The sequence below is a fragment of the Lupinus angustifolius genome, chromosome LG06, assembly GCF_001865875.1.
Source record: "Lupinus angustifolius cultivar Tanjil chromosome LG06, LupAngTanjil_v1.0, whole genome shotgun sequence".
Lineage (NCBI taxonomy): Eukaryota > Viridiplantae > Streptophyta > Magnoliopsida > Fabales > Fabaceae > Lupinus > Lupinus angustifolius.
In genome coordinates, this window is record NC_032014.1 from 22,732,602 (window position 1) to 22,744,211 (window position 11,610).

The following is an 11,610-nucleotide window of genomic DNA, read 5'->3' on the forward strand; positions in this document are numbered from 1 at the left end:
ACATTACAAACAATAGGAAAGCGGGTTGACAGGCACGGTAGTGCCTGTCAACACGCTAGTATATATTAAACTAAATTACACATGAGTTACTTTCTTAATTTTTTTTTAAAATATTATAGATTACAATTTTATTATTATTTAATAATTAATAATAATATTATTAAATAATAAACTAAGATAATCAATTTTTTATTGAGATAAAGGATAAAAAATAATAAATATCACATACCAAACATAAAATATATTATTTTAAAAAACATATTTTCAACCATGTCTTTTGTTAAATAGAGTCAACAAATACCAATAAAATATTGATTTAATAATATAAAACATAGATTACTAAGATTAAATATTCAATTTTTGATAAGCGATAAAGATAACATTCAATAACGATTAAATAATAATAATTAATGAGATAGGGAAAGGAGAAAGGGTTCAAAAGTGAAACAAAAGGAGGTTACCATATTCAGTATTCAATTCAATTCATTTGGTTCCATCATTCACTATCTTCTTCTTCTTCTTCTTCATTTTCTTTCTTTTCTGTGTCTATTTCACACATACTTAGTTTATTATTCAAATCTTCTTCTTCTTCTTCTTATTGTTCTTATTGTTCTTCATATTATTATACAATTATTATTATAATAATAATGATGAATTGGATTGAAGAAGTAAAGTGTGTAAATTGGGAGCATGAATCATATCCTTCATATAATGATTTCTCTATTCTCCCTTTTTTCGCTATCTTTTTCCCTTCTGCTCGTTTTTTTCTTGATACTTTTCTTTTCCAGGTACACCCCTTTATTATAATTTCGTTTTTTATTGTTATTTCTTCATCAAAATTGTTTTTTTGTGCCTAATTTTCATTGGGTTTGTATCAATTGTTAATTTTTGTTTTATGTATTTAGATAGTTGTTTCGTTTAGTTTGTGTTTGGAACATTTACATTCAATTTTGAACCTTCATGTTTGTGTTTGACAATTTTATAGAGTCAACCATGTTGTGTAAATAACAAAATTTTAGGCTTTTTGATTTTGGGTGTAGCTTTTTGAAGTCTAATTTTTTGATTTTAGAATTGAACATCCTGATATGAATCACTTCGTGTTGAACTCGGGTATAATCGAAATCAAATTTGATATAAATCGAGTTCATTCGGAGTTATGTTATGCAAACACTACCAGCAAGGTGTTGCTCTAGTGGTGTAAGGCTCTACTAGATCCCCAGAAAGATCAAATGTTAGAGTTCGATTCCCGAGAACGACAATTGTTGGGAGTGGCAGCCACACACCTCGAAAGTGATTAGTTACTTACCAATAGGGTGAAGCGATACTCATGGTAGTGCCAAAAAAATGTTACGCAAACACTGACATTGTCAACATTACCACTATATTTAACAACCAGGAGATGGTGTGTGGGATTCGGGTGGGTTTGTTGTTCTTGGCCACAAGATGTTTTGCCTGCTAGGTTACTACAGATAAATTTATGTTTGTTTTTATGGATACATCTAATCAATCTGAAGTGAATTACATTTTACAGAAAGTAGCTAAAAGATTGATTTTCGGAAAGGGGAATGAGACGGCGGACTTTCAGACAGATGAAAAAAGAAAGAAGATTAAGAAATTTAAGGAATCGGCCTGGAAATGTGTTTACTTTCTATCGGCAGAGATTCTCGCTTTATATGTAACTTATGATGAGCCTTGGTTTAGTAATACAAGAAATTTTTGGGTGGGGCCAGGGAATCAGGTCTGGCCAGATCAAAAGATCAAGTAAGATTATTTCTTTATGTTCCCGATTATTGATATTCAATCTAATTTTGTAATCATTTGTCTCTGCTATGAATATTGTACTAAACTTAAGTTCATTGATAGGGTAGTTATCTTTTAACATTTCAGGTTGAAATTGAAGGCAGTCTACATGTACGCTGCGGGATTCTATTCATACTCCATTTTTGCTTTAATGTTTTGGGAAACTAGGCGCTCGGACTTTGGGGTGTCCATGGGTCATCATGTCGCTACTGTCATTCTCATTGTGTTGTCCTACATTTTTAGGTATGTGTTCATTGACTTATGTAGCCGACCGTGATTTAGAGATCACTGATTTCTTAATGAACATGATTTATGATAGAACATTATGGCGTAGTTCGATCCATGTAGCTGATCTCACCTAGTGAGATAAAGACTTGATTGTTGTTGTTCATTGACTTATGTTTTTCTTATCATCCAAGCATCTTTTTGGAGTTCAACGATTTTTGACTTATGAGTGTAATTTACTCACATGCATATATCTGTGTTCCAGTGTACAATGTTTTGAATGTTGTCCATGTCCATATATTTCTCGTATCTGGTTTCCATTCTTCATAGGTTGATAGGCCCATCATTAAACTACTAGTGGAAGAGGAGTGAATAAAGAAAGCAATAAGTGGATGATTTACAACTAGTGAGAGCTAGTGAAAGCATTTACAGCATCTCCAACCACAAACCAATGTACAAGTTCTTAAATGGGTCCTGCACAATATTTTACGTATTTTCACACTTTCCTATACTTTAAGAAACCCAACTAATATTTTACTCCATCCCTAGTTCCCTACAACTCCCACAAGTTCTTGAATTAACCCCATAGCCTAACCTGCATCTACATAGTTTCATTTTTGGTTTTTTCCTTGCATTCTTAGTACACAAGAGAACCCAAAATTGGTGTTAAGTTGCATATCTTAAGCCAGATACGTTCCTTGTTAAGCAACACCAGGTCATGCTCTCCAACGGTGCTACATTGTAAGATGCGGAATCTTATAGCCTGGCTACCTGCTAAGCAACCTGTGTTGCAGGTAGTGGGAGGAAGGAGAATAAATGGGTGTTTGAAAGAATTTATAGAGAAATTAGTTACACTTATGATAACAGCTTGTAAAAATAGCTCATGACTTTACTATAATTTGTTCTCAGCTTTCTTCAATTAGCTTAACAAAAGAAACTTTTGGAAATAATCTCTATTTAGCTTATTTCAGAAGTGTTCTCTGAATATGCGCTTAATTAAGTAGTTTACCCAACGTGCCTAAGAGGGAAACAACTAGCCTCTATCCAAGGGAGTTATGACAAGCTAACATGCAGTTAATGGAGAGAATAAATAGGGAAGTGGGACGGGGGACGGATTAGATAGTCTGGAATTTGGAATGGTTTTAAGGTGACTTACGCCATTGCACAGTCAACACTCAGCTTCTCTGATTTTCTTCTTTCTTCTTTCTTCTATTGTTACTTTTGCCTCTAAAATTACATAGTCAATTTCCTACTATCGTAATACTAATAGGAGCTTGGCTCCTTGGTGTTCTTGCTATTTTGTAATATTAATATCAGTTCCTATCATTTTGCATCTGTCCCTTTTCATGTTGATTTCTTCGATTTCGGTAACAAGTTACTGATTTCATATACTGAATTATATGAACTTGCTGGCTCTTAATTGAAAACACAAGGTAAAATACTGTTTTAAAATTTGAAGCAACTGTTTTAACTATAGATAAACGCACGCGCCAGGAGAGAGAGATGAAGATCTTTTAAAATTGTTAGTGTGTCTACCTGTTTTGCATCTTTGACGAAATTGTGGACCTAAATCTAATGCACACCCTTTTAATCTTACTATACTTCACTTTGATAGATTTCTCTTATAGTATTCTGTTTGACTTCTGTGTTTAATACATTCAGGTTTGCCCGTGTTGGATCAGTTGTTTTAGCAATTCATGATGCCAGTGATGTGTTTCTGGAGATAGGAAAAATGTCAAAATACAGTGGTGCTGAAACAATGGCCAGCTTTGCGTTTATTCTATTTGTTTTATCTTGGATCATATTGCGCCTTATTTACTTCCCGTTCTGGATTCTTTGGAGTACAAGGTTTGCACTAATTTAGTTCCAAGTTTACGTTATTTTTCCTTTTGTTCTCGGTTATACTTTCTGGGTCTCATCTTTGTATTCTGTGGATGGTATCTGGGTGAATAACAATTAACAATATAATGACCCACCGTATATTTATTGAAAGAATTTTTTAAGAAAAAAATTGTATTATACACTGAGAATGATTGCCACCTGCTGCTCTTCAGACTCAAAAAGTTGTCATCTTTGTGGAGATTTACACCTTTTTCTTCATAAACTCGTAATAAAATTGAAGCTGGCTAGTAAAAGAAAGATTCAACCGTCAATTTAATATTTTGTATCCCTTTAATTTTCATTTACTTTTAGCCCTCGTAAGTTTTTCTCCATAACAGTTAACTTTTCATGTATTCTAGTGCCCTGTTGTTTTATACTGTCAGTTATCAACTGTACACGTTACCATACATGTTTCTTTCTGACCAGTGAAAATCGAAGTATATATGCAGTCATATTTGACTGGAGTTATTAGTTTTGCATGTTTTAATTGGTTTGGCATAGAATTCATCCGGAAACATTTCGAACTTCTATTCGGGAATTTTAAACTTAGTCTAAGCAGAATTATAAAATAAAGTCTGTCCAAGGGGAAAGTTTGTAGATAAATCTTGCTGCAATCTAATAAGCAAATGGAAAAAGTCTTCTTTCTGACTCTAGAACTGGCCGTTGTTAACTTATCATTGCATTCCTCTGTTCAATTGTTTTACTCTCTCCTTGTTTTGCCAGCTATGAAGTTTTGCTCACCTTGGATAAGGAGAAGCATCAGAAGGAAGGTCCAATATATTATTATGTGTTCAATAGTCTTCTATACTGCTTGCTGGTTCTACATATTTATTGGTGGGTGCTGATTTTTCGGATGCTTGTTAAACAAATCCAAGGAAGAGGGAAACTTAGCGAAGATGTTCGATCTGGTAAGTTGAAAGATGTTTTTTGTGTGTGGTTTTCTGATATGAAGTTTCAATTGAAAGAGCAATATTCTGAAAGTTATTCCCCTATGCTTAGTATTTGCATGGAAATATAGACTAAATATACAATGTGTTGTTGTAGAAGCTTTGGATTTCGATTCAATCTGAAATCTGGATCAATGGTGTAGGTGATTGAATTGACCTTTGCGTGGGTCATAGTGTTTTACTCAAGCGACAAGAAGAATACGATGCTAGGGCATCTGTGTAACATAACCACTTTGATGTGTTTCTCATAGAATAAAAAATGATTGTTTTTTATTCATTTGATCTTGTTTTTGATGAATAGAGCCCCACTAAGTCATTGTTGTTTCAGTAATGCCTCCGGTTGAAAATTTTCGAAATTAAGCCAGCTATGCTTGTATCGCTTAATATGGAAATTCTTTAACTTTTTATTTATTATAAGCTGATTCATTTTCTTTGTGCAGATTCAGAATCAGAAGATGAACATGAAGATTGAGCAGGGAAACAAGATTTGGATGCATAATGTAATCTTAACGCAAAGGTGAATTTAAAAATGGCCACAAGTTGTTCTAAATACGGGTCATCTTGAATATGGTGACATTTTATGTGGAATTGAGTTGGTAATATGAATTTGTCCATAACTATAGTATACTTTAATCTAAACACAGTTAAAGTTATTTCTTCTAGTTCCTTCTAACAACAAATGCTTAGAAGAAAACTCCACAAAGAAAATGGTTTGAGCCCTTTTTCGCTTTACGCCTCTTGATGTGTGTTTTAATGTAATCTTTTGCCTAGCATTACCTTACGGTTCACTGGTATCTGAGGCGAAGGCGATAATTTAAATTTCATGTTTGTTAGGCGTCGGGATAAATAAAAGTAGTAAATGAGATACAACTGCAGTAGTTTGAAATCAATTTTATATATAGCCTTTGTCACTGTCCTTAAATTAAGGGAAATGCTGTTTGGTTTTATTTCTTGCAGATAAATTGATTGTAGATTCAAAGTCTGCCCACTTTGCTAATTTTTTTTCTTCAAATCTTCGATCAAATTGGAGGAGATTACATTCATACTGATTCGAGTTCAGAGTACGGAGCCGATTTAAAAGGGTAGCAGATGAAGAGAATTTTCGATCTTCTAACTAATGGTCTATGCAGCTCAACTCCTCAGGATTTGCAATGTTAGTTTGACTTGCTTGAATATTTCTTACTTAATTCTCATTTCAATTGCTTGAATATTTGTCACTCGATTCTCATTTCGATTGCAAGTGCCAAGGACTATGATCCCCCGATGTTTTCGCGCGAATGCTATTCTTGGTTTTTATTTATTGGAGAAGAAATTTGTTAGTTGATTCTCACAGATATTTGTCCAACCAATGTTGAATTGATGATTTGCAGATTTTAGTTCTAATTCTTAAAAATGGAAATGTCTAATGTTCTGATCATAACTCTTTAAATTGTGACTTTAATTTGAGGCTTTTAGTTTTATAAAGGTATAAGGGTTTTCTATGTTACTAGAGATATTCTCACTCTCTAGACCAAAAGGTCAATAGTTCGATTTCTGGGAGCGACACTTGTTAGGAGGGACAACCACATATCTCGAAATAGATTAGTTCCTGACCCAAAAAAGTGACGGGTATCTTTGGTAATACAAAAAAAAAAAAAGCTACAGCATGGTGTGCATAATTTGATTACAAAAATAATAAATAAAACTTCTTTGTCTCTATTATTTGTATGTACTTTACAACAATCAAATAATACTCTAATTGACAATTACACATTTCCTCTTCCCTTTTATTAATGATACTGTATAGAGTTGATGATTGTAAGAAGGAATGAAGAAAAAAAGTGATACCAAAAACCTCGATTTCGCATATTCACTTGCTTGACTTGAATCGAAAAGTGAGAGTAGTTGCGCATACAAAGTCCAACAGAAAACTCTGCTATTGAATCAGTGCATGTTAGATATGAAAACGAAAATGTTTCTTATACACCATAGTGCGACACTTTCACGACACTGTTACTTTGTCTTATAAACCTGAAAAGTGTCGCGAAAACATCCGATACACGTAACGATTCTACGCTAGATATGCCTCCAAGGTCTTTCTGCTAGTCTCACACATTCACTGTGTCTATAACAGTCTACAAGATGATCAATGGTTAGTCCTGCAGCTTGCATAAAAGAGTGCACTATAACTGGACCCACAAACCTAAACCCACGCTTTAACATGTCCTTGCTAAGGGTCTCTGCCTTTGGACTCCTCAGTGGAACATTTCTTGGGTGTCTGTAACTATTGATCACTGGTTTGTGATTCACATAACCCCATATGTAGCTACTGAATGATCCACATTCTAGAACAATCTGTAGAAGAGGATCAATAATCAAAATGTCTCTGCTACTAAGGGTCAACTCATGAAAAGCATAGTACAAAAAGTTAGTGATCTTATTCCTGAGATTGATATCGTCGATCAGTTTAATACGTAAGATCGAAAAAACGTCAATTTGGTAACTAACTTAGCAATTTAGCATGATTGATTTTGACGAAATTTATTGATGACATGCAAGGTTAGAGAACAAACGATATTTTTGTAATGTCATGGATGAAATTAATCGATTATCAGTGGCAAAATTGATATTTTACTCTATGGACTATGTACTTGCCTTCATTATGCATTTGGCATTGTGAACTATGCACATAACTCTGCTATCAGCTAAAGAAAGTGCTTTGTTTGATGCTATCTCCATGATTTCATTTTCCTCCATTCTTGCAACATTATTAGGATCAAATCCACCAAAAACTTCCCTATGGTCAAACATAATATAGTATATAACTTCATTAATTTATCAGAGTAAATACTTAATTTAGTCATCATCTTTTTTAACTTTATCAATTTGGTTCTCAAAAATTGGAAAACCCAAAATAATCTATACAAATTTCAAATGTAGGTTAAATTAGTCCTTTTATGATCAAATTAGTTCTTATTAGACGTTGTAAAACATACTAAAAATAACTAATTTGACTCACATTTGAAATTGTTGGGATCATTTTGGGTTTTCCGATTTTTATGAACCAAACTGATAAAATCAAAAAACACGAGGGAATGAAATAAGTATTTACTCTAGTTTATTTACAAACAAAACATTATGTATATACAAAAATATGTTACCTAAGAGTTTCCTTTCTTTTAAGAATTTCTGTCCAATTGTAGTCCATGAGTAATCCAGATAATGCTAGCAGCTCAAACAATTTGCTATTTCATGATTTAATCAACCATTAAAGTTTCCATCAATTATATATCATTTAAATAAATGATTTAATATGTATATACTCACGACGTAAGTATTTTTTACACTGTCAACAAATCATCGATTATTCATAAATTAATGGTGGATGATATACCGACAATGTAAAAAACTTTACGCTTACGATGCACAGATTTTAAAACTCTTAAATAAATGTGATTTTGTTAGAGAAGAGATATTGCAATATTAATACTTAGCACTTACTTATCATCATAAGCTGGAACTCCCCAACATTCATCATGAAATTCTATATAAGCCTTATCTGCACAAGATTCTAGATTAGTCCTATACATAATAATAAGAAGAAAAATACTTGCATACTATTAGAATATCATGAAGATATCTCATAATATAATCATTTATAATATCCTACAAGGTTTTTTATTTTATTTTGAGAATGTATATTGAATATAATTTTGGCGTGTATTAAAATGTATATTTATAGAAGTAGTACAAATAATAAATTAATTACAAATCAAATTCTAAATTAATTAGCTAATGAAATCAAATTCTTTACCATCATTTAAATAGGACCACTCACTTGTACATATTTTGGTATAATTAAGGGTATCCATTTACTTTATGGGTAAAGAACTGATCCTTTTCGGATTGTATGACTGTCTTTCCTAACAAATGTCTTAACATGAATCGTACATTTGATATTTTGGTCAATTTAAGAATTCAGTAGGGTCTTATACCAATCGATCAATGTGTTGTTAATACTCTTCTGAAGATGTGAACATACGCAAGAAATACGAGACAACATCTGTTGTTCCATAAATTGTAGTACTGCATGTACCATAAGCCTATGTTTGGTTGAAAAAATATTTTGAAGTTAAAAAATTAATAATTAACTATTTTTCTGACCAACTACAACTAATGGTATATGTAGTAACACAATTTATAGAACAATAAATATGTACCCTTAGAAATACCTTCTCTATTTTATCTTTATTTCAAACATCATATCTTAGAATATTTTTAAACACGTACAATTTAGAACATTCACAAAATGTTACATGCCTTAAAAGTATGTTTGATTATGTAGTGTCACATTGATGGGAGTGATTTTACATTTGAGCAATAATATATAGTGTTGATATTGAAGTGAAACAAAAACATGTTCTTTTCAAGTTATAGAATCATTATCATTACTGCAAAAATAGCAAGTTTAGGTAAAAAAAAGACTTGTTTTCTGTTTATTTAAAAAGAAAGAAAAAGACTAAACAAAATAAAAGAAATCACTACTAACATTTGCCTTTTATCTTAAATAAGCATAAAGAAACCAATTTCAATAGAAAATATTAGTTTAATGGTTCCATCCATATCCTTTATGAAATTCTTGAAGAGCTAATAAGGATTGTTCTTATGATATTGCATCATTGGAGCAAAGTAGAGAAAGTCATTCAGTTTTCGATTGTGTAAGTCATTTAAATTGCGGACCACTATGGTCGTAATATTGTGGCAGCAATCACACTGCAATTATAGTGTGACACCGAATCATAATAATGTTGCTGCATTAGGTTGCAACACAACTACATCAGATTACATTTAGGCTGCATTGGACCACAACACAACTGCATCAGGCCACGTTGATTTCAAACATAAGGAGATTGCATCATTGGAGCAAAATAGAGACAGTTATTACAGTTTTCGACTGTCCTTAGCCATAAAATAGTGTAGACAAATAATGAGAAGTGAAAGAGATTTACGTGTGGGGTTCATTAACGATTCTTTCGAATTTTCAAGTATGAGGTGAAATCATATGAAAACGTGACAAAAATGTATACAATTATGCATGGCCCATTTAAGCAATATGGAAGGTTCGCCGGACGAAGATGCTCTATGTATCAAATTGCGGACCGCATCATGTGATGTGGTCGTAATATTGCGGTTGCGTTGACCGCCACAACCGCATCACACCACAATTGCAGTGTGATATTGATTCATAGTGATGCCATTGCAACAGTCCACAATGCAACCGCATAGGACCACATCGGACCGCAAAGCAACCGCATCGGGCCACATCAGACTGCATCGATGTCAAAAATATGTTTTTACTCACAAAGTAATTCACACTGCAATAGCCGCAATCCGCATCGCAACGGCCACAATCGCGACCGCAATCGCAATTGGATGAAGATGGCCAACCAACTAGAACTTTATAGTATCTTACTATCTCATGTATTTACACTATATGCTAAAGTTTTAATACGGTTTGTCAAGTGATTTATATTGTGGATTACATCACATAATGCAGCCGCAATATTGTGGTTATGGTGACTGTCACAACCACATTATATTGCAATTGCAGTGTGACACTGAATCACGGTGATGTGGCTGTATAAGGCCACCACACAACCACATTTAGACCACATCAAACCGCATTTGGGCCGCATCGAACCACATTTGGGTCGTATCGCAACTCACCAAATTCAAAAATAATTTTTAATTATAAAATACACACCATAATAGCTGCAACCCGCATCGTAGCTATTACAGTAACCACAATCGTAACTGCGATCACAATTTAAAACACTCGATTCTGATAGAAGAAAAGAAAATCAAAATGTTCATAAATGGTGAAATAGTTGAATTGGAATTGATCATACCACTGCTCTTTGTGATCCAGTTGCATCTTTTGAGTTCCCTAGGCTCAGTACTCAACAATACACTTGGTTGTTTATGTTGCACTTTTTTAGCAGCTACTATATATGATTCTCTTCTTTCATATGGTGCAATCAAATGCAATGCCAATGAAATTTTTTCATCTAATGGAGTCAAAGAATCACCTTGAGATGAAGAATCATTTGAGTTTTGTGACAAAGATAATGACAATGAAGATAAAGATGATAAAGATGAAGTGCTTTTTTGAAGCCCAATAGGGTATACTTTCTTGAAGTGTTTGGTTAAAAAACTATGGTTCACTATTTTTTGTGTTTCTTTCACACTCTTGTTCTTATCTAGAACATGTTTTTTTACATTTGTTTTGAACATGGTTAAGAACAAAAGAGAACTTCAATGTTTTAAATGATGTAGTTGTTAGAATAATGGGTCTTAGATTCATAAAAATGAAGGGTTTTAATAGCTTGGAAAATGTTTGAAGTTGGTGGTTGAAATGTGAGTTTCATAGCACATGACAAAGTTTTTGTCCTTAGTTTTCAAGCATTTGATTATGTGCTTATAGCATAAGCTAGAACACATTTGATTATAGTACTCTCAAATTTTATTTTGGTGCAAGTGTTATACCATGAATTTATAGTGAAAGAGTACATTTAACCCTATATTGTGTCTTATCATTTGATAAAAAGTAAAGCATACTCGAGAAATTACAAAAATCACTCTTACATTTTTCGCCCCTATACAAATTACCCATAATTTATATACATGCATTATAATCACTATTCATGCAAGAGCAATAAGTATAATCTATTTAACAAAAAAATGGTAATAAATATAATTAAGTTAAACAAAATATGAT

General features: G+C 32.8%; 2 protein-coding genes across 4 annotated transcripts; one reads left to right on the top strand and one right to left on the bottom strand.

The window, feature by feature from the left end:
* Positions 573 to 6,177, top strand: LOC109350242 (ASC1-like protein). Of its 2 annotated transcripts, none has more exons than XM_019591432.1 (7): positions 573 to 788; positions 1,532 to 1,761; positions 1,888 to 2,043; positions 3,688 to 3,873; positions 4,630 to 4,814; positions 5,300 to 5,370; positions 5,811 to 6,177. In XM_019591432.1, the coding sequence occupies exons 1-6, from the start codon at positions 648 to 650 to the stop codon at positions 5,323 to 5,325; spliced, it is 924 nt and encodes a 307-aa protein (XP_019446977.1). In that variant the 5' UTR covers positions 573 to 647; the 3' UTR covers positions 5,326 to 5,370; positions 5,811 to 6,177. The 2 variants fall into 2 exon arrangements, with proteins under 2 accessions (XP_019446977.1, XP_019446976.1); XM_019591431.1 differs by having other exon boundaries at positions 575 to 788; positions 5,294 to 5,370.
* LOC109350241 (DNA-3-methyladenine glycosylase-like) lies at positions 6,675 to 11,187 on the bottom strand. Of its 2 annotated transcripts, none has more exons than XM_019591430.1 (5): positions 10,742 to 11,187; positions 8,334 to 8,391; positions 7,994 to 8,077; positions 7,488 to 7,590; positions 6,675 to 7,187 (listed from the first exon to the last, which is right to left on the bottom strand). In XM_019591430.1, exons 1-5 carry the CDS (start codon positions 11,124 to 11,126, stop codon positions 6,909 to 6,911), a joined length of 909 nt encoding a protein of 302 aa, XP_019446975.1. In that variant the 5' UTR covers positions 11,127 to 11,187; the 3' UTR covers positions 6,675 to 6,908. The 2 variants fall into 2 exon arrangements, with proteins under 2 accessions (XP_019446975.1, XP_019446974.1); XM_019591429.1 differs by having other exon boundaries at positions 7,488 to 7,629.

What these genes read in the sequence shown, in the direction of transcription:
- LOC109350242 (XM_019591431.1), top strand. Translation starts at nt 648, where the DNA reads ATGATGAATTGGATTGAAGAAGTAAAGTGTGTAAATTGGGAGCATGAA. An exon ending in TTGATACTTTTCTTTTCCAG is followed by an intron (nt 789 to 1,531) that starts GTACACCCCTTT and finishes TACATTTTACAG; the next exon opens with AAAGTAGCTAAAAGATTGAT. An exon ending in GTGTTGTCCTACATTTTTAG is followed by an intron (nt 2,044 to 3,687) that starts GTATGTGTTCAT and finishes TAATACATTCAG; the next exon opens with GTTTGCCCGTGTTGGATCAG.
- LOC109350241 (XM_019591429.1), bottom strand. Translation starts at nt 11,126, where the DNA reads ATGTTCAAAACAAATGTAAAAAAACATGTTCTAGATAAGAACAAGAGT. An exon ending in CTGGATCACAAAGAGCAGTG is followed by an intron (nt 8,392 to 10,741) that starts GTATGATCAATT and finishes AATCTTGTGCAG; the next exon opens with ATAAGGCTTATATAGAATTT. An exon ending in AAAAGAAAGGAAACTCTTAG is followed by an intron (nt 7,630 to 7,993) that starts GTAACATATTTT and finishes GTTTGACCATAG; the next exon opens with GGAAGTTTTTGGTGGATTTG.